Source organism: Gorilla gorilla, chromosome 9, assembly GCF_029281585.2.
Source record: "Gorilla gorilla gorilla isolate KB3781 chromosome 9, NHGRI_mGorGor1-v2.1_pri, whole genome shotgun sequence".
Lineage (NCBI taxonomy): Eukaryota > Metazoa > Chordata > Mammalia > Primates > Hominidae > Gorilla > Gorilla gorilla.
In genome coordinates this window covers 125,266,279-125,288,388 of record NC_073233.2, presented here as the reverse complement: position 1 = coordinate 125,288,388, position 22,110 = coordinate 125,266,279, and the positions used below count along the sequence as shown (strand labels likewise).

The 22,110-nt window shown below is 46.6% G+C and overlaps 1 protein-coding gene across 35 annotated transcripts in view; it reads right to left on the bottom strand.

Moving 5' to 3' along the window:
- Nucleotides 1–22,110, bottom strand: part of CEP164 (centrosomal protein 164) — a 93,270-nt gene that overhangs the window by 67,653 nt on the left and 3,507 nt on the right. For 24 of the 35 annotated variants that reach the window (XM_055354976.2, XM_055354984.2, XM_055354985.2 and 21 more), the window contains exons 1-4: nt 17,660–17,997; nt 10,078–10,155; nt 7,080–7,182; nt 1,463–1,574 (exon numbers count right to left, since the gene is read on the bottom strand). In XM_055354976.2, coding sequence (XP_055210951.2) covers nt 1,463–1,574; nt 7,080–7,161 — 194 coding nt within the window. In that variant the 5' untranslated portion in view covers nt 7,162–7,182; nt 10,078–10,155; nt 17,660–17,997. Of the gene's footprint in view, nt 1–1,462; nt 1,575–4,777; nt 4,895–7,079; nt 7,183–10,077; nt 10,156–17,659; nt 18,027–22,110 lie in introns of those variants that run through there. The other 11 variants (XM_055354978.2, XM_063693538.1, XM_055354980.2 and 8 more) reach the window with 5 other exon arrangements.

The following is a 22,110-nucleotide window of genomic DNA, read 5'->3' as shown; positions in this document are numbered from 1 at the left end:
GTCTGGGCAACAAGAGCAAAACTCCATCTCAAAAAAAAAAAGATCAAGAAACAAGAAGCCTGCCACATGAGGAAAAGCTAGAAGGATTGTGATTCTTCAGCTAACAGTAAGGCGACAACTGTAATCACTTTGAGCTATGGCCAACACAGTGAATGGTATGAACAAGAACAGGATGATTACGCCTTGTCTACAAAATTGCACAAAACCAGCAGAAGAGGGGACCCCTAAGATACCTGAGGACCAGTCTGGGATAAGCATAGGGAAATACCAGTCTAAGGTAGGAAGTAAATTTATGGCACTCACTTTAGGGAGACAAGCTGGAGAGAGCTCTATGCATGTGATTAGGAAGAGCAATGCAAGACAGGAGGACAGAGTAGACATGGAGAACACGGAGAACAGTGTCACCACGAGCAGGGAGCACTGCAGTCCTCAGGAGAAGGAGGGAGACAGAGGCAGCGACATGGCTCCTTCTAGCTCCCCAACCTTGGCCACTCTGTCTTTCCTCTCCATAAACCTCTGTTTCCCTGAGACAACCATTGAGTGAATCACTGAGTGAATCACTGCTCCTTCCAACCCAAAGAGCTCTAGCCAAAACTGAAAATATCAATGAATCCATGAATGTGAACCTATTCATAAATAGGTTACATCAATTCAGATATGGCAGAGCCAAGTGTTCCCAAGGGACACAGAAACCCTTTGCTGGTCTGCATGGCCTCACTGCAAACCTCTTTAACATCAACAGCCATTTTATTTTATTTTATCTTTTTAAGTAGTAGTTTTATTTATTTACTTTGGTTTTTTTTTTTTTTTTTGAGATGGAGTCTCGCTCTGTCGCCCATGCTGGAGTGCTGTGCCGCAATCTCGGCTCACTGCAACCTCCGCCTCCCAGGTTCAAGTTATTCTCCTGCCTCAGCCTCCTGAGTAGCTAGGACTACAGGTGTGCACTACCATACCCAGCTAATTTTTTGTATTTTTAGTAGAGACGCGGTTTCACCATCTTGGCCAGGCTGGTCTCGAATTCCTGACCTCAAGCAATCCACCCACCTCGGCCTCCCAAAGCACTGGGATTACAGGCGTGGGCCACCATGCCCGGCAAGACCAGCATCCAACTTAGACATGCTAAGGAGGTAAAGTTGTCACTTACAATATCAGTCTGCAAGGAGTAACAACAATCCCTCAGCACATCCTAAACAGATGCTTGTGCTAGAGAACCAGACCCAGGGCAGTAGCTCCTGTGGCCTTGGATATAAGCATTGAACCCCACCCTAGGGACCAGGGACCGTTCAGTCAGCTTACACTGAAGCCTGAAATAGCAGGCAGCATAGCAGAGGGGTGGCACAGTACTGTCCCTGACTGTACAGGATAGGCTTGGAAAAGCTGGCCAGTTCAAACCGATCTCCAGTATTAGCTTCCCTCTGCCTCTGCTAGGCCAAGTCAGTGGCCACACCCCCTGCTGACTTACCATGGTTTCCACTCTCCAGGCAGTGGGGCCACGATGCCCTCCCGCGCCAGCCACATCAGTTCTGGTTCCTTGATGGGATCAATACCAATCTCCCGGGCAAATTCAAGAATTTCTGCAAGGAGAGGCAGAGGTGGGAAAGTAAGAGAGATGAAAAGAAGAAAAAAACTCACGATCTTTTTTCTACTTTGTCTTTTCTCTCCATCAATGAGAAAATCGTATTCTTTAAATTATAAACAATAAACATATATAATTGTTTCCTTACAATTTACAAACAGTACACTTGAATCCAAGCATGCTATCTCCACACAATGATATAATCTGAAGCCAAGCATTAAAAACGCAAAAAATAGGCCAGGTGCCATGGCTCATGCCTGTAATCTCAGCACTTTGGGAGGCCAAGGCAGGTAGATCATGAGGTCAGGAGTTCGAAACCAGCCTGGCCAACATGGTGAAACCCCATCTCTACTAAAAATGCAAAAATTAGCCCAGCGTGGTGGCGCGCATCTGTAATCCCAGCTACTCGGGAGGCTGAGGCAGGAGAATTGCTTGAACCTGGGAGGAAGAGGTTGCAGTGAGCCGAGATCACGCCACTGCACTCCAGCCTGGGCAATGAGAGCAAGACTTCGTCTCAAAAAAAAAAAAAAAAAAAAAGGCAAAAAATAAAATAAAACCAAGACTTCATTCCAGCAGGGGCCTCAGAGGGAAGAACCCCCAAACCATAGGCAGAACCATCCAGGATGAGCACAGCCTTACCAGAAGGTAGTAAGCTCTCTCAAGATTTGCAAAAGCTTGGTGCAAAAGCACTCATCATTCAATCAACAAGCATGTACTGAACAACTACAAGTGACTAAGCTCCTTGAGGACGTTACAAACACACAATTAGAGTACAACCCAGGTGACACGTGCTGTAATGAAGACATGTCCTGTATGCTATAGGAGCAGAGAGAAGGCAGTGATTGATTCTGCCTAGGGGCAGGGAACTATCTGAGCTGAGAAAGTGGATGATACTCAAGCAGGCTGAACCCCCACTCACTGAACCCTCCCTTCCATTAAGGGAGTTGCCTCTTTTTCAATTTTACAATATATTATGGACCCTAATACTTTTGTTCTGGCTGGGTGCAGTGGCACATGCCTGTAATCCCAGCACTTTGGGAAGCCGAGGTGGGAGGATTGCCTGAGTCCAGGAGATCAAGACCAGCCTGGGCAACATGGTGAGAACCCATCTCTACAAAAAATATGAAAATTAGCTGTGCATGGTGGCATGTGCCTATAGATGCAGCTACCCAGGAAGCTGAGGTGAGAGCTTACATTCTAGTAGAAGAGACAGCCAGCAATGAGCCTGAGAAGGTCAAGGCTATACTCCAGCCTGGGGGACAAAGCAAGACTTCATCTCAAACAAACAAACAAACAAAAATTTTGTTGTACTCTGGAAATCAAGAATTTCAAAAAGCTCTTTTGCCACAGAACTGAAGGACAGTGGAGATATATGTACTGACTTAAGAGCTATCTCAGCCAGGCATGGTGGTTCATGCCTGTAATCCCAGCACTTTGGGAGGCCAAGGTGGGCAGATCACTTGAGCTCAGGACTTTGAGACCAGCTTGGGCAACATGGAGAAACCTCGTCTATATAAAAAATACAAAAAGTAGCCGGGCATGGTGGCATGTGCCTATAGTCCCAGCTACTTAGGAAGCTGAGGCAGGAGAATCGCTTGAGACAGGAGGCAGTGGTTGCAGTGAGCTGAGATCCCACCATTGCACTCCAGCCTGGGCGACAAGAGTGAAATCCTGTCCAAAAAAAAAAGAGCTATTTCATGTACAGGAAAAAAGATAAGTGAGATAACCGTTGGAACATGTCACCAGAACCCCCAGAAATGATTAAATAAATATTCAAATGACATCAATGCTTAAGCTGGCAATAGCCCAGGCCAGAAGGGCATCACCAATGAGCCATCTCAGTGGAAAATTTGGAGGTTGACATACCTGGGAACTAGGAAAGAAAAAATATTTTTTCAAAGGACTGCCTGGAACTTGATTGGCCAGAGACTAATTTATTCATTTTTCACAAATATTTTTGAGTGCCTCCTATGTACCAGTCACTATGAGCCATGAATAAGAAAAAAACTAGTCACTGCCATTATGGAGCTTACATTCTAGTAAAAGAGACAGCCAGCAATGAAGTAAACAGATAAATATACAAAAAATTAAAGCTTCTGATAAATGCAAGAAGGAAGTAAATGAGGTAGGAGCTAGAGAACATCAGGGTGGAAGAGCATTCCTCTAGAAATGATGGTCAAGGAATCGAGCTATTGCACTCCAGCCTGGGCAACAAGAGTGAAACTCCATCTCAAAATAATAATAACAATAATAAAAATTATGGCCAAGGAATGCCTCTCAGCAATGTTGACAGTTAACTGAAACCTGCATAAGTGAAAGGAGCCAGCCATGCAGAGCACTGGAGAAAGAGCATTCAGGCAGAAGCAGCGCAGGTGCAAAGGACCTGTGACAACCAGTAGCTCTGGGGACTGTCAGAAAGCCAGTATAGCCAGGTATGGTGATGCACACCTGTAATCCAGCACGTTGGGAGACTGAGGTGGGTGGATTGCTTGAGCCCAGGAGTTCAAGACCAGCCTGGGCAACACGGCAAGACGCCATCTCTACCAACAAAATACAAAAATTAGCCAGGCCTGATGGTATGCACTTGTGGTCCCAGCTACTTGGGAGGCTGAGGTGGGAGAATCACTTGAGCCCAAGGGGTCAAGGCTTCAGTAAGCCAAGTTCACACCACTGCACTTCAGTCTGAGTGACAGAGTGAAACTCGGTCTCAAAAAAAAAAAACAAACAACAAAAAAAGGCCAATGTGACTGGTAGAGAGAGCCAGGTCACAGAGCCCTGCAATCCCATCAAGGGTGTTACGTTGAGTATACTGGGGATGGGGGGGGGAACTAAAAGCACAGCCCTGACATGATCTGCTTTATAAACAGTAAGGCTAATTAGGAAGCTACTGAGATAGCCCAGGAAAAGAAAATGGTGGCTTGAGGTTAGAATGCCTACACCTGGACTGGGCCGAAGAAAGTTTTTATAAACATCCTTAGAAAAACCTTTGACTCCATTTACAACAGCAACCAAATGTATACAAATTTAAGAAATAGGCCATTCATGGCTAGGTGCAGTGACTCACACCTGTAATCCCAGCACTTTGGGAGGCCGAGGCAGGTAGATCACCTGAAGTCAAGAGTTCAAGACCAGCCTGAACAATATGGTGAAACCCTGTCTCTGCTAAAAATACAAAAGTTAGCTGGGTGTGGTCGCGCGCACCTGTAGTCCCAGCTACTTGGGAGTCTGAGACAGAAGAATCACTCGAACCTGGAGGTTGCAGCGAGCCGAGCTCACGCTATTGCAGTCCAGCCTGGGCGACAAAGCGAGACTCCGTCTCTAAAGAGAAAGTAGGAAAGAAAGAAAGAGGCCAGTCGTAGTGGCTTATGTCTGTAATCCCTGCACTTTGGGAAGCCCAGACAGGAGGATCACTTGAACCCAGGAGTTCAAGACTAGCCTGGGCAACACAGTGAGAGCCTATCCCTACAAAAAAATTTATTTTAATTAACCAGACACATGACATGCACCTGTAGTTCTAGCTACATGGGAGGATCACCTGAGCCCACGAGTTCAAGGCTGCAGTGAGCTATGATGGAGCCACTGCATACTAGCCTGGGTGACAGAGTAAGACTGTCTCTAAAAACAAAAATATGGAAAACAAAAAAAACACCCTATGCTATAAGCAAAGTCCAGCATTTAACATGAGATCCATGTATTCCTAGAGACGCAAGAATTGTGAACCCTGCTCTCAAGTCCATGAACTACCTGAATTATAAGCAAACTTTGTATGCCTAGATCATAACTCATCAGAATTTCAAAGAAACTTTCACTCCAAATAATTGCATAGTGCTTCAAAGTGCAGGCCCTATGGCCAGGCACAAGTGGCTCATGCCTGTAATCCCAATCCTCTGGGAGGCCAAGACAGGGAGATCACTTGTCAGTTTGAGACCAGCCTCGCCAACATGGCAAAACCCCGTCTCTGTTAAAAATACAAAAAAATTACCCAGGCACAGTGGCACGCATCTGTAGTCCCAGCTACTAGGGAGGCTAAGGCAGGAGATTCACTTGAACCTGGGAGGCGGAGGTTGCAGTGAGCAGAGATCCCGCCACTGCCCTCCAGCCTGGGCGACAGAGTGAAACTCCATCTCAAAAAAAACAAACTAACAAAAAAAATCAAAGAACAAAGTGCAGGCCCTAGAGTTTGAATACCTGGAGGTGGATTCTAGCAACACCACTTAGAATACAACTGTATATCCACAGGAAGTTAATCTTTCTGTGCCTTGATTTCCTCATCTGTAAAATGGCGATAATAATAGTACCTAACTCATGGAGTTGCAGTGAGGGTTGAAAAGGTAATACATGGGCCAGGCATGGTGTCTCCCGCCTGTAATCCCAGCACTCTGGGAAGTGGAGGTGGGAAGATCACTTGAGGTCAGTTTGAGACCAGCCTGGCCAACACTGCAAAACCCCTTCTCTACTAAAAATACAAAAATTAGTTCCCCAGGTGTGGTGGTGGGCACCTGTAGTTCTAGCTACTCAGGAGGCTGAGGCATGAGATTCGCTTGAACCCAGGAGAGAGAGGTTGCAGTGAGCCAAGATCATACCACTGCATTCCAGCCTGGGTGACAGAGTGAGACTCTGTCTCAAAAAAAAAAAAAAAAAAAAAAAAAAAAAAAAAACAAAGGAAAAGGTAATAAGGTAATACATGCAAAGTGCTTAAAACAGATGCTGGCACATAATAAGTTATGTTGTTATTGTTATTAATAATGTTATTGTTGTTTAAAAAAACACTGCTCTAAGTTCGTGCTTAGGAAATTGGGTTTCCCCTGGTCTCAGAACACACTGTATTTAGATACCTCCTACTATGTTTCCATTTAAATCTAATCACTGCTCTAACCTAAGACAGCAAACTTTTTCTGTAAACAACCGGAGACTAACTATCTTACCCTTTGTGGGTCATATACCTCTCTTACAGCCACATATCTCTGCAGCTGTAGCATAAAAGCAGCCACACACAATACATAAACCATTGTGGCTGTTTTCCAATGAAGGTGTATTTACAAAAATAGGCAAGTAGCCAGGCAACGTGGCTCACGCCTGTAATCCCAGCACTTTGGGAGCCAGAGGCAGGCAAATCGCTTGAGGTCGGGAGTTCGAGACCAGCTTGTCCAACATGGTGAAACCCGTCTCTACTAAAAGTACAAAAATTAGCCAGGTGTGGTGGTACACGCCTGTAATGCCAGCTTCTCAGGAGGCTGAGGTGGGAGAATCGCTTGAACCTGGGAGGCAGAGGTTGCAGTGAGCTGAGATCACGCCATTGCACTCCAGCCTGGGCAACAGAAAGAAACTTAAAAAAAAAACAGGCAAGAGGCCAAGGTAGGCTCACATTTGATCTAACCCGAATATACTAAGCAACTCTGTACATGTACCATACTTTGCACTGAAAGAATAAAAATAAACCAGACAATCCCTGTCCTCAAAAAACAAACACAATACACCACAGGCCTCTTCACAGACTTGTTACCTTGCTCACTAGGAATGTAGGTCTCATCATAATCTTCTTCCAGAACCAGCTGATCTCCTATGCGGAGGGGTCGTCCAGCCATGACTCATCTGGGCTCAAACACCTAGATCCCAGAGAACCCCACCAAAAGAGAAAAATCAGTGACCAAGCTTAACAGGGGAAAAGTTGGCACTGGGTCATGGAGCATCTGGGTCAAACCAGACCCTGCAGAGCAATTTGGCCAGGGCCTTCCCAGGCGCCAGGTATAGTGGAGGATGAAACCAACAACTCAAGGCTCACAGGCTCTGCGCCTGGCAAAGGTCTACCAAAGGCTTGATGAACACCTGGTGAACCACAAAACATCTTCAAGCCTGGCTCTGTCAAGAGTTTGACTTTGTACCTCCCCCAGATAGAAGAAACAATTCTAATACAGAACCACCAAGTAGAAAATCCTAGTGACACCAAAATAACCAGCAGCACACAGACCCCCATACACCAGCACATCTCCGTGGCACACCCCCTCTCAACACATATTCCTATCTGGATGTCCCGATTCATATCCAAAATGCCCTCAGGAAGCTTACAATCCAGTGGCGGGAACGACCTCAAGAGCAGCAGAAGGCAGAAGGGAAAAAAAACTTCCTGTTCTGGGAGTGCTAAGATAAGGGCAAAAAATTTCCCCAAAAAAAGGAAGGAAGGAAGGAAGGCAAGAATTCTGATGGGAGAGAAAGGCATTCTAAACAGAGGGAGCATCTTGCACAGACAGGTGTTCCAGAGTGGGGATACCAACATGTGTGACCGGCCGGTCACAGAGAGCCTTGTAGACCGTGCTAAAGAGCCTCCACCCTGTCCTACGCCAGAGGGGAGTCGCTGAGGGCTCTGGTGAAACAAAGTATCACAGGGTGGCCTTTTTTTAGGACAAGAATTCTGGCAAGACTGGCATGGCTGGATTGGAGAAATGAGAGACTGGTGTCAGGAAAACCACTTGAGGAGGCTGCTGCCCAGGGGCAAGATGATAAGGACTTTAACTAGGGCAGAAGCAGGGGAATGAAGAAGAGACAGTCAGAACAGACCCAGTGATGTTAAGCTTAATAGGACCAGGATATGGGGGAAAAGTGGAAAGGAGCTACATCCCTTCAAAATTCACATATGTATATATTTTACTTTTTTTTTTTTTTTTTTTTTTTTTTTACAGAGATGGTGTCTCACTATGTTGCCCTGGCTGGTCTTGAACTCCTGGGTGCAAGCGATGCTCCCGCCTCAGCCTCTCAAAGTAAGAAAAATACACATATTGAAGCCCTAATCCACAATGTGACTGGTTCTTTAGGAGGTAATTAAAGTTAAATGAGGTCATTAAGGTTAAATGGCCTGATAGGATTAAAAGGAGAGGAAGAAAGGACCAGGAACCAGGGCAGCAGATGGGGCCCACTGTCTAGTGGCTTAGAGGTCTCTCTCTACCATCTGAGGACACAGCAAGAAGGCAGCTGTCTGCAAGGCAGGAACCAGCAACAGACCTTGATATGGGACTTCTAGCTTCCAGAACTATGAGAAAAGAGATTTCTGTTGTTGGAGCCCCCCCAGTCTACGGTATTGTGTTACGGCAGCCCAAGCGAAGACAGAAGTCCAGCTTGAATCCAAGGTTTCTAGCTCCAGGGATGGGGCGGTGCCAAATTCTTCAACTGAGAAGCTGGTGCACTTCTAGAATTGCTCCTCTCTTCCCACCCCTACCTCAGGACCCCAGTTCCCACCAACTCTCCCCATGGCAGCTCCCATGCTGCAGCCTGATGAAGCAGGTCGCCTGGGAAACTGCTGCCACACACAGACCTGCTCAGAGCACCTCCCCAACCTGCAGAGCAGTTGACCACACCAAATGTGACCAACAGGAGTCTGGAGCCACAAGTCCTGACCTCTCCAGTCCCCACTTCCTCAGAAGCTGCCACTGTTCCTCCTGGAGCAGCAAGGATGAAACGGCCCTCTTCAAGCAGAAAGTCCCAGCCATTAAAAACGTCAGGATCTGGGAGAACGCATCAAGCCCAGGCAGCCGTGGAAAGGCTGGAGGACACACCTAAACATGTGGAATCCCAGTGCCAGACGGCCAGGGCCAAATCCATATCCCCCAACACTGGGTGCCCTGGAGGTTCCAATCCTGCCCACCCACCACCTATCAATCCACCCTTTCCCCCAGCCCCTGTCCTCCTCCCCTAGGAGTTCCCCAGGGCAATCCAGCTTTCCCCCCAGGTGGGGCCCCTCATCCTGTACCACAGCCAGGGTATCCAGGATGCCAATCCTCGGGTCCCCACCTTCCTCCATACCCACCGCCTGCCCCTGGAATCCCTCCTGTGAATCTCTTGGCTCCTGGCATGGTCAGACCAGCAGTGATAGCAGACAAGAAGATGCAGAAGAAAATGAAGAAAGCTCACAAAAAGATGCACAAGCACCACAAGCACGGCAAGCATTCCTCCTCCTCTTTCTCCTCCTCTTCCAGCAGCGATTCTGACTGAATACAGGCCCTGGACCCTTCCCTCAAGTCTCACCAGTTCTGCTCTCCCATCAAGCTTCAGATGCCATGTTGTACGGGGGAAAGTAGCTCTTGTGCTCCCCCCACCCCACCCCCAACCTGAGCCTCACCCTGCTGTTGAGCCCTGAATGGCTAGGGAAAATGGGAAGAGGATTGCCATGGCCTGGCCATCTTCTTGCTGCTTGGATAGATCAGATAGCTAATGAGTTTAGCAGGGGAGCTAATTTTTTGAAGATGATGAACTAAATGTTGAAGACAAGTTCGAGATCTGTAAAATGTGATTTTTTTTACTTCTGCTTATAATACTTGTGATTGGGGAGGTTTGTGGAAATTTAATGATGATTAAAAACCTCTATCTTTTTTGTAATGTTGGCATACTTGGGGAATTTAGTGACAAATACATTCCCCAGCAGGCCTTTTGTTGGTTGCACTAACTGCAAGTTTGCTGGGAAGTAGAGTCCGTTTGGTCGATGAGCTTTGACTGCCGTTTTGGAACCTTACCTCTCCTCCTTAGCCCAGTATGCTGTCTCAGGTCCTATTCTCATTCTCCAGCTCTCAGTCCAAATAAAGTTATTTCTCCTGGTTAAAAAAAAAAAAAAAAAAAAAAAAAAAAAAAAAAAAAAGTCAGGATCTGGCCTAGAAAGGAAATGGCTGGATCTGGAGACTCTGAACCTATTCCAAGGTTCCTAGAGACCCCTGACAAGCAACAAAGGATCCATCAGGGACTGTTTACTATGGCCCCCCTCTGTACCATGACAGCTAACAGGTGGGCAACAGAGCAGTCCTGCCTTAGGACTCACAAGACATGGTTCCCTTTGTCAGTGTACTGAACCCGAAGGGAGCCAGCTTCTGCCCCTCATTCCCACCGTGCCACCTCCAAGCAGGAAGAAAACACCAAAGGAAAAGGGCTTCTTTCAACAGTACATAAGCTGAAGTGGGAATGTGCTCCCAACCCTCAGAAGAACCCGTAACGTCCTGCAGACATGATGCCCCACTGTGCTACACACACAGTCAGAGGCGACGTAGGCCTGACCACTGCTGACTAAAAACCTGAGTAGAAAAGGACCAGGAACCAGGGTGGCAGATGGGGCCCACTGCCTGGTGGCTTACAGAGTCACCTGAATCTTTAATCCTCTTAGGGAGAGGAGAAGAGAAAAGGAAAGGATCCACGGGCAGGGAGGGCCCAATGGTGGCCCGAACATTAGGGTGAATAAGCACTTCCCAAGCATGTGCTCTATACGAGGTACTATCTTAACTACCTCAGAGAATTTGAGAAATTCTGCATTTGAGAAATGTCATCCCCTAGATGCATCCCATCTCCAGAAAGCACAGGACAGGTAGTCTCTGTCCACATGGCAACAAGACTAATTCGCTATATACATAACGATCTATATTTACCTTTTTTTTTTTTTTGAAACAAAGTCTCAGTCTGTCACCCAGGCTGGAGTGCAGTGGCACGATCTTGGTTCACTGCAACCTCTGTCTCCCAGGTTCAAGCTAGTCTCTTGCCTCAGCTGCCCGAGTAGCTGGGATTACAGGCACCCCCACCATGCCTGGCTAATCTCTGGATTTTTAGTAGAGATTAGATTTCACCACATTGGCCAGGCTGGTCTCAAACTCCTGATCTCAGGTGATCCACCGGCCCTGGCCTCCCAAAGTGCTGGAATTACAGGCATGAGCCGCCGCACCTGGCGATATATTTAACTACTTAAAGATCAGGAAAACTCTGGAAAATCTGAATTCATGGATCATCCAAATTCAAATAAATGTTCTGCCAGAAAAAAATTAAAATATGGGTGGGTTGTATTCTACCTTCTTTCCTTACCTTATCAGGCTCTAGAAAAGATGTGGGCAAGGACAGGTCCAAAAGGGCAATGAGTTAAAGAAAAAAGGAACGTGGGAACAGAAGTCATACCTATTTGTCTGTATGTAGTAGCAGGATGGCTACTAAAGATCATCTACTCATTCGAGGAATATTTATTGGGCACCTACCACGTGCATTTATTTCTAGGCGCTAGAGATGCAATCGTGATTAAAAACAGATTCAGCTGCTGCTACTCTTGAGCTAGTCTGGGAAGGGAGGGAGACAAACCAATCAGTCACAGAGAAATGTATAATTAGAACCGAGGGAAGTGCTCTGAAGGAAATAAGCCTGATTTAGATGATGCCTACACTGAGAACTGAAGGATGAGTAGGTATTCACTAGACAAAGAAAAAAAGGAAAGCGTGTTCTAACAGATGCATGCAAAAGTCCTTCAGCAGAAGGCAACACGAGGCAAGAAGCAGCACAGTTGGAGAGGATGCTGGGGAGGCCAGTGGGAGCCAGGCCATGCAGACTTGCCCTTTATCATAACAGAACTAGGGCTGGGCACAGTGGATCACACCTGTAATCTCAGCACTTTGGGAGGCCAAAGCAGGAGGATCGCTTGAGCCCAGGAGTTCAAGACCACCATGAGCAACATAAAATGACCCTGTCTTACCCTGTACAAAAAAATTTAAAAATTAGCCAGGTGTGGTGGTGTATACCTGTAGTCCCAGCTACAGGGGAGACTGAGGTGGGAGGATCACTTGAGCCCAGGTGGTCGAGGCTGCAGTGAGCCTTGATTGTGCCACTGCACTCCAGCCTCAGTGACAGAGCAAGACCCTGTCTCAAAAAAGAGAGAGGAATGGAAGCCAGGAAATTGTTTTTCCAGATACACATTTTGAAAAACTACTCCAGAAGCTACTAGGAGTATACCCTAAAGCGGAGGCCAGATTGGAAAGAAGAAAATCAGGGCTGATGCAGAGAGATAAGGTAGAAAACCACGAGCTAGGCTAGGTAAGAGGCAATGGTAACCTGAGTTGGAGTGGTAACAGAGGATGAGAAGTCTAAGAATGCAGCCCTTGGGCCAAGCACTGTGGCTCACACCTGTAATAACAGGGCTTTGGGAGGCTAAGGCAGGAGGATCACTTGAAGCCAGGAGTTTGAGACTAGCTGGGTCAACACAGTGAGACCCTGTCTCTACAAAAAATTAAAAATATCAGCCATGCATGGTGACACACACCTGTAGTCCCAGCTACTTGGGGGGCTCAGGTGCGAGGATCCCTTGAGCCCAGGAGTTCAAGGCTACAGTGAGCTATGATAACACCACTGCACTCCAGCCTGGGTGACAGGGCAAGACCTGTCTCTAAAATAAATCAATAAATGAGAATGCAGCCCTTAGATCTGCCATGGCAAACAAATAGGATATGTCCTACTATTTTCCTCCAGGCCTAGAACTGTGAAGGACATCACTAGTCAATCATGGCACCCTAGACACGGCCTCAGAACCCTCAACATTGTTCACTATGTAGCAGTTACCAATAGATGAGATGAAATCCAGTGAGATCTACTTGCTGCCTAGCCTGAGACCTTCTGTGAGCCAGAGTTGGGAGGGGTCACCCAACTGCACTCATGCATCTCCTACCAATCTCAGAATCAGGCAAAAAAGGAGTGGCTCACACATTTCCTCCAGGAAGCCTTCCCGGCCAATTTCATCCTCTCTTGTCAACCCAGAACCACCTTAGCACTGAGCTCATAATTTTCATGTGTTCCCAGACAGATTTCTCTCAATATTATTATTTTTTCTTTCTTTCTATTTGAGACGGAGGAGTTTCGCTCTTGTTGCCCAGGCTGAAGTGCAATGGTGCGATCTCGGCTCACTGCAACCTCCGCCTCCTGGGTTCAAGCGATTCTCCTGCCTCAGCCTCCTGAGTAGCTGGGATTACAGGTATGTGCCACCACGCCTGGCTAATTCTGTATTTTTTTAGTGGAGATGCGGTTTCTCCATGTTGGTCAGGCTGGTCTCAACCTCCTATCCTCAGGTGATCCACCCGCCTCGGCCTCCCAAAGTGCTGGGATTACAGGCGTGAGCCACCGTGCCTGGCCAATATTACTTTTTTTATGAAAATATGTCTTACCTCTCCTGTTAAACCACAAACTTCTGAGGGCCATGTCTCCTCCTCTGGAATTTTCCAACAAAGCCTAAAATAAGCCTATGTAAGCTGTCGGAGCTCAGTTACTGCTGTAACTGCTAATATAAAACCAAGGAATAGGCCGGGTGTGGTGGCTCACACCGGTAATCCCAATACTATGGGAGACCAATGCCTAGGATCACTTGAGCCTAGAAGCTCAAGACCAGCCTGAGCAATATAGTAAGACCCTGTCTCCACATATATATATATACACACACACACATATATATATATACGCATACATATATATATATATAGATACACATACATACACACATATATACTTATGTATTAGCCAGGCATGGTGGCGTGCACCTGTGGTCCCAGCTACTCGGAAGGCTGAGGCAGGAGCTATGTGATCAGATGGAAAGGAAGACAGAGTTACATAAAGAGTGTAAAGTGGGGAGGCAGAGGCGGGAGGATCACTTGAGACCAGGAGTTCGAGGCTGCAGTGAGCTATGATTGTACCACCATACTCCAGCCTGGGCAACAGAGTGAGACCCTATCTGAAAAAAAAAAAAAAAAAATACACCAGGAATCTCAGGAGCTAGGAAGACCCGCAGTAGTTTCGGTCCACCTTCCTTCCCATGCTAAAATTTTCCTCTCTGTGCTTCCAGTGACAGGCAGCATAGTGGTCAAAGCACCAGCTTTGGAGACAGAAGACCTGGATTCAAATCCCAGCTCTCTCACTTAGCAGCTGTATGACCTTAGGCAAGGTGCTTCACCTCTCTCAGCCTCAATAACTGCATGTGTATAATTCAAACAATCTTAATAAAAATCAAAAAGCCTGAAAGTAAAATGAAACAACACTTACAAAGTGCCTAGCACAGTCCCTGTATACAGAAAATGTTACACAAATTTAGCTAGTATTACAGATTCTATTTTCAATTCCATAGTTAGATAATTCTTAACTATTAGAAAGTCTAATAGTAAGCCAATAATCAGGTTCTAAAAAAATGTTCCCTGGTATCTCAAGTCTGCCTTCTGCTCATCCGGGGACACCCTAGGATTCTCTAGCTAAGGTAGGCTAAGTATTCCCAGTTCTCTTCCATTCAATACATATCATTGTTTCCCAGTCCTTCAATACTGTGGCTACCTTGCCCTGTACTTTGTCAGCATAGCTAGAGTTTTGCACATCTGCACACTAACAGAGAATATACACTCATAGACATAATGAGGGTTCTCTGTATATTTATTTCTTCCACCCTGCTCCAACAATCACAAAGAAGGTTGACCACAGAAAAGATTGACTGGAGAAGGTAAAGGGGAGAAGGTGGAAGATGTCAGAGTTGATTACGCAGTGTTAATGAGCAAAGGCTTTGGAACATTCTTGGCTTTGAATCCCAGCTCTGCCTCTTACTAGCTGGACAGCCTCAGCTTTCTCATCTATAAAATGAGAGTACTAACAATATCCATCACAATGTGTTGTGAGGCTTATATGATTCAATACATGTAAAGTGCTTAAAATATACTAAGATCTCAATAAATGTTAGACATTACATTATTATTATTGCTATTCACATATTTAAAAGGGTTTATTCTACCTTGCTCCAAAGGACATATCCAGCACCAGGCAATATAAGTTAAGGCCATTCAGACATTAAGTAATCACTTTTTCTTTGCTTTTTTTTTGAGACAGAGTATCATTCTTGTCACCCAGGCTGAGGTACAATGGCACGATCTCTGCTCACTGCAGCCTCTGCCTCCCAGGTTCAAATGATGCTCCTGCCTCAGCCTCATGAGTAGCTAGGACTACAGGTGCCTGCCACCACGCCTGGCTAATTTTTGTATTTTTAGTAGAGATGGGGTTTCACCATGTTGGCCAAGTCTTGAACTCCTGACCTCAGGTGATCCGCCCGCCTTGGCCTCCCAAAGTGCTGAGATTACAGGCGTGAGTCACCGCACCAAGTAATCACTTACTGAACACCCACCATGGGCCAGACATTGTGCGACGTGTTAGGGCTACAAACCTGATTACACATGGCCCTGAACTTGAGCTCAGCCTACCTGGAAAGCCAAACACGTAAACACACGACTACAAAATGTGTTACATGCATTAAAGGAAGTAACATAATATATAACAGAACACAAAGGTAAGGGCAAATAATCTTAGGAAGATCAGGGAAAGCCTCACAGAGTAGAGGACAATTGAGATAGTTCTTGAAGGATAAGCAGGTGATCCCCAGGATAAGCGGAGTAAGGGAATTCACAGCAGAGGAACAACATGCACAAAGGCAAAAAAGAAGAAAAGCATAAGGTGGGTGCAAAGAATTAATTATGACAACAAAAGCTTATAGCCACTGAACACTTCCTATGTTCCAGGAACTGTACTGAGTGCTCTATATACATCATCTCACTTCATCCTCTCAGCAAAATAGAATTATCTTCACTTTTCAAATAAGGAAACTGAGACTTAGCAAAGTTAATAATAAAAAAAAAAAAAAAAAAAAAAAAAAAAAAAGGCCAGGCGCAGTGGCCCACGCCTGTAATCCCAGCACTTTGGGAGGCGGTGGGCGGATAATGAGGTCAGGAGATCCTGACCAGCCTGGCCAACATGGTGAAACCCCGTCTCTACCAAAATACAAAAAATTAGCCAGGAGTGGTGGTGCCCACCTGTAGTCCCAGCTACTCAGGAAGCTGAGGCAGGAGAATCGCTTGAACCCAGGAGACTGAGACTGCAGTGAGCCAAGATCGCACCACTGCACTCCAGCCTGGGCGACAGAGCAAGACTCTATTTCAAAACAAACAAACAAACAAACAAACTTGCCCAAGGTTTCACAGCTAATAAACGGTAGATCAGAATATGTAAGTATCCATGTCTGACTCCAAAGCCCAAACTCTTAACCATTCTGACATGACCAGAGTGCAAGGGACAGTGGGAGGAGTGGCAAGACAGAGCTCTAGAATGAAAGGCAAGAGCATATTATAAAGGGCCTGGAAGAACTGAGGCTCTATCCTGTAAATGATGAGGGGCCATCACAGGATTTCACAAAGGAGACTGGCATGATCAGATCTGTAGGTCAGACAGACGATTCTAGCCAAGAATGGTGGTGCATGCCTGTAGTCCCGTCTACTCAGGAGACTGAGGTGGGAGGATGGCTTGAGGGCAAGAGTTCGAGGCTGCAGTGTACTAGGGTCACACCAGTGAATACCAACTGCACTCCAGCCTGGGCAACATAGCAAGACCCTGTCTCTAAAATAAATAAATGATTCTGACAGCTGCATAAGAACTAGTTACAGGAGGACAAGAACTGAGGCAGAGAGACCACTTAGGAAGTTATCCTGAAAGCACAAGCAAGAAATTATGAACTAAGTCAGTGTCTGTGAGGATGGAAAGGAAGCGCCAGATTCTAGGGGAATTAAGAGGCAGAATACAGGACTTGAACTTCGGGAGAGAGGAGGGAAATCAGAGCACTAAAGCCAGAACACTGTGACTATCATTTCTAGATGTGTTCATTTCTATGCCTCGTCCAATAGGCAGCCCCACCTACTACACTGCCTAGAAGACAGGGCATGTCCGACAAATGTTTGCTGTATTTATTAGATGAATAAATTAAAGGGACAGACTTGGCTGAGTGAATGGTGAAGCCCTTCACTGAGATAAAAAATACAAGAGGAGAAACAGATCGGAGGGACCGGGGAAGGCTGACGATGACAGTAAGCAGGTCTGAGCTCAGGAAAGAGGTCTGGCTGGAGCAGTTTGGCGAGTCAACGCTGAAAAGCTGATAACGCAAGAGATGGAGTGCGCCGAGTAGAAGGGAGCTTTCTACTGCCAAGGACTGAGTTAGGAGAACGGACAGGGAGTCGCGGAAGCCAAGTGAGGAGAGCGGTGCCAGAGGTAGAGGGACATTTTTAAATCCAATGCAAGAAAAGGAAAAAACAAAAAAGCTTTCCAACTTTCCCAGCTGGCCAAAGATGGCATAAGATTGGGCTAGCCCCGGATTTGGACCCGGTGCGGGGAGCCTGCCACAGAAGTATCCCAGCAAGCTTCGGAAGGCCTGGCCTCACTCGCCAACGATGAACAGAGCAAGCAAACCAGCGCCCCGTGCCCAGTGCCCCTCTCCCGCGTCCCGACCCGCTGCTCACTCACCCGCCAGACCCCCAGCCCGGGCCCGGTGGCCCGCTCAGGAGCCGGCGAGATTTCAAACGGAGGAACTGTCGCCTGGCAGTCCGATTTTCACTTCTTCCCTCAGTCCCCGCCCACACTCGAGCGCATCACGCTCGTTGGCTCGAGAGCGTGCCTCGGGTCCCCCGCCACGCTCGCTCCCTTCCCCGCCGCCCAACCCCTCCCTCGATGAGGTCCTCAACTATCCCCCACCCCGGAAGGCTCCGGCCGAGGCTCTGGGCGAGACGCAGCTCCCCCAACGCCACCCGACACCCACCCGCTCCCCCCGCTTCCAGGGACGCCGGGGTGTTGCCCTGCAGCGCGCAACAAACACTTCCGGAAAAGGTACCGCCTAGCAACCGGGAGTCCCGCCTCCAGCCGGAGCCAATAGGTCGCCGGCTGAGAGCTCTGACAATGGATTGGCTCGAAGTCCCTTCGGTGCACGCAGGAGCTCTGTCCGTTTTCCGTTGCACGATGGGAGTGTAGTTTAAGATAGATAATGGGAATCCGCAAAAGGTTAAAAGAGAACCTCATCGGCTGGGCGTGGTGGCTCACGCCTGTAATCCCAGCAATTTGGGAGGCCGAGGCGGGTGGGTCACCTGAGGTCAGGAGTTCGATACCAGCCTGACCAACATGGTGAAACGCCCTCTCTACTAAAAAAAAAAAAAAAAAAAGGGGACCCCGAGTTTAGACGTGAGGATTTCTGCCAGGACAGAGAAGGACTATTCAGAGTATTTATACTAATGTGAATTATCTAATTATCTAATTGATCATTTGTTAGGCGTATGATTAACATCAGGTGAATAATACAGTGGTCATCAATAATCAACCCATTGTTACTTTAATCAACAAAACAAATGTGAATGTAAGGTAATGGAGACGCCTCCACTCCCCATCTCTCCCCGCAAAAAACTGGCTCTCCTGTGCTCCTACTAAACCAGTGAGCACCTGACCAGGAGTTAAACCTATTTTCTACTATCCATCTTTTCACCAAAGCCCAGGGTTCAGTTTGTATGTCTGCAAGATGGGGATAGTAATGTCTGTCATAACTATTTCAAAGAGTCTGTTGAAGAAGAAAAAAAGTGACACAATGTGTAGCTCCTCCACCCACCCTATCGGGCAGAAAGGTTGCTACCAATATAATTACGAAGAGTTTTAGTTTTGCTTGCACGGAGGGCAAATCTTCCTTTCTCTCATATGTCTCCAACCTCCTAGAGAAGTTAAGAGGGGCAGAGACAGTTCTGGCCATTACATCAATAGGAAAACTGAGAAACAGACAAATACAGATGCTGCTAGTTGAGGAGGAAAATGATGAGGCCAAGCTCATAGAGCCGCTCCTGATAGGTTCTAGAGATGTAGCCGACTCAGGATAGTCCCAGTGCCACTCAGAGGCTGATTCCAGGATGAGAAACTCAGATTGTTGGAATATACAGAGCATATTCCTTGTGAAAATTATCAAAATCAAAATAGAGTCATTTGTTTTAAAACCATGACAAATGGAGCCAGGGAAGACCATGAAGAGAGGGTTCTCATGCATGAATACCTGATAACAAAAACTATCGACCGGGCCTGGTGGCTCATATCTATAATCCTAGCACTTTGCCAGGCACAGTGGCTCACACCTGTAATCCCAGCACTTTGGGAGGCCAAGGCGGGTGGATCACCTAAGGTCAGGAGTTCGAGACCAGCCTGGCCAATATGATGAAACCCCGTCTCTACTAAAAATACAAAAATTAGCTGGGCATGGTGGCACGTGCCTGTAGTCCCAGCTGCTCAGGAGGCTGAGGCAGGAGAATCACTTAAACCCGGGAGGTGGAGGTTGCAATGAGCCCAGATCAAGCCACTGCACTCCAGTCCAGCCTGGGCGACAGAGCAAGACTCCATCTAAAAAATAAAATAAAATAAAAATTCCTACTTGAGCCAGGCACAGTGGCTCATGCCTGTAATCCCAGAACTTTGGGAGGCTGAGGCAGATGGATCACCTGAGGTCAGGAGTTCAAGACCAACCTGACCAACATGGAGAAATCCCATCTCTACTGAAAAATACAAAATTAGCCAGGCATGGTGGTGCGTGCCTGTAATCCCAGCTACTCGGGAGGCTGAGAGAGGAGAATCGCTTGAACCCAGGAGGCGGAGTCTGTGGTAAGCCAAGGTCTCGACATTGCACTCCAGCCTGTGCAACAAGAGCGACACTCCGTCTCAAAAAAAAAAAAAAAAAGTCCTACTTGCCCAGCCTCTATGGCATGTGTATACCTATTGCAATGCTACTTCTAAATAAATATCATTTTCTTTTGGAGTTTCCCTCTCTGTTATTTAGATTGACGTCATCATGTTTAAATTTAAATCCTTCTGCAGCAGTTATGCCTATACTTCCTTTATTCTTACTGTAAATGACAAATCATCGTCCCCTTTCCTCTCCATCTTCTTTAAAAGTCTTGGCCGGTCACAGTGGCTCACACCTCTAATCCCAGCATTTTGGGAGGCCAAGGCAGGCAGATCGCCTGAGGTCAGGAGTTTGAGACCAGCCTGGCTAACATGGTGAAACCCCATCTCCACTAAAAATACAAAAGTTAGCTGGTTGTGGTGGCAGGCACCTGTAATCCCAGCTACTCGGGAGGCCGAGGCAGGAGAATCGCTTGAACCCAGGAGGTGGAGATTGCAGTGAGCCGAGATCTCGCCATTGCACTCCACCCTGTTTGACAAGAGCGAAGCTCTGTCTCAAAAAAAGAAAAAAATAGGCCAGGCCGCGGTGGCTCACACCTGTAATCCCAGCACTTCGGGTGGGTGAGGCAGGTGGATCACCTGAGGTGAGGAGCTCGAGACCAGCCTGGCCAACATGGCAAAACCCTGTCTCTACTACAAATACAAAAATTCACTGGGCGTGGTGGCACACACCTGTAGTCCCAGCTACTTGGGAGGCTGAGGCAGGAGAATCGCTTGAACCCGAGAGGCAGGGGTTGCAGTGAGCCAAGATCACGCCACCGCACTCCAGCCTGGGTGACAGAGTGAGACTCTGTCTCAAAAATAAATAAATAAATAAATAAATAAATAAATAAATAAATAAATGTCTCACTGAGGGGCCAAAGGGACCAGACTGGAAGGAATTCTGGGCTCACCAGCTCATCTACCACAAACCTGCACAAAACAGGGATTCAAAAAACCATTTGTAGACTTGGTCCCTATATCTAAGAATTTGCAATCTTTGCAATCAATCTGGTTTTTTGTCTGTTTGTTTGTTTGCTTTTTGAGATACAGTCTTACTCTGTCACCACCATGCCAGGCTAATTTTTGTATTTTTAGTAGAAACAGGGTTTCACCATGTTGGCCAGGCTGGTCTTGAAATCCTGACCTCAGGTGATGCACCCACCTCGGCCTTCCAAAGTGCTGGGATTACAGGCATGAGCCACCACGCCCAGCCCTGTTGATTTTAATTGCCATCCAAATGCTTAACTCTTGTGCCTTAGCATGGGTTCCTTGCTCTCTCATGGGAAGAGCTAATAAAATAAGAGATACTATGGGATTCACAGGATTACCTTCACACAAATCAACAATTTGCATTTTATCAGGTTTCCCTATAGGTTTGTACTCAGAAATGCAAGCCAATTTATAAAATGCCCCCAAGGCAAACATAATTTAAAATGTAAGACTTTGGGGGGAAATAACAAAAATGACACACGAATTTTTTTTTTTTTTTTTGAGAGGGAGTTTGTTGCCCAGGCTGGAGTGCAGTGGTGCAATCTCAGCTCACTGCAATCTCTGCCTCCTGGGTTCAAGTGATTCTCCTGCCCCAGCCTCCCAAGTAGCTGGGACTACAAGCATGTGCCACCACACCTGGCTACGTTTTGTAGTTTTAGTAGAAATGGGCTTTCATCATGTTGGCCAGGCTGGTCTTGAACTCCTGACCTCAGGTGATCTGCCTGCCTCGGCCTCCCAAAATGCTGGGATTACAAGCATGAGCCACTGTGCCCAGCCTGACACACTAAATGATGTACCAGTAATATACCCAATGAGTGAAGAAGAGAGAGAGGACTTCACTCATAGGTTATCTTCTACAATAAGGATGAACATTTAGGGGTCATATTTCAAAGATGGGAAAGAATTGATGACAAATTTTTTCCCAACTGCTAGGTCAGAAACCACTATTAGAACTGTTTCTTACAACTCAAGAGCCAAAACAAGAGAAAAAAAACCAAATAACTGGATTTTTTAAATGGGCAAACTGCCTTAAAAGACATTTCTCAAAAGAAGATATACAAATGGCCAACAGGTACGTGAAAAAATGTTCAACATTACTAACCATGAGGGAAATGCAAACCAAAACCACAATGAGATACCACCTTATTCCAGTTAAAATGGCTACAATAAAACAGACAAAGGAAAACAAAAGCTGGTGAGGATATGGAGAAGAGGGAATACTTAAAATGTTGGTGGGACTG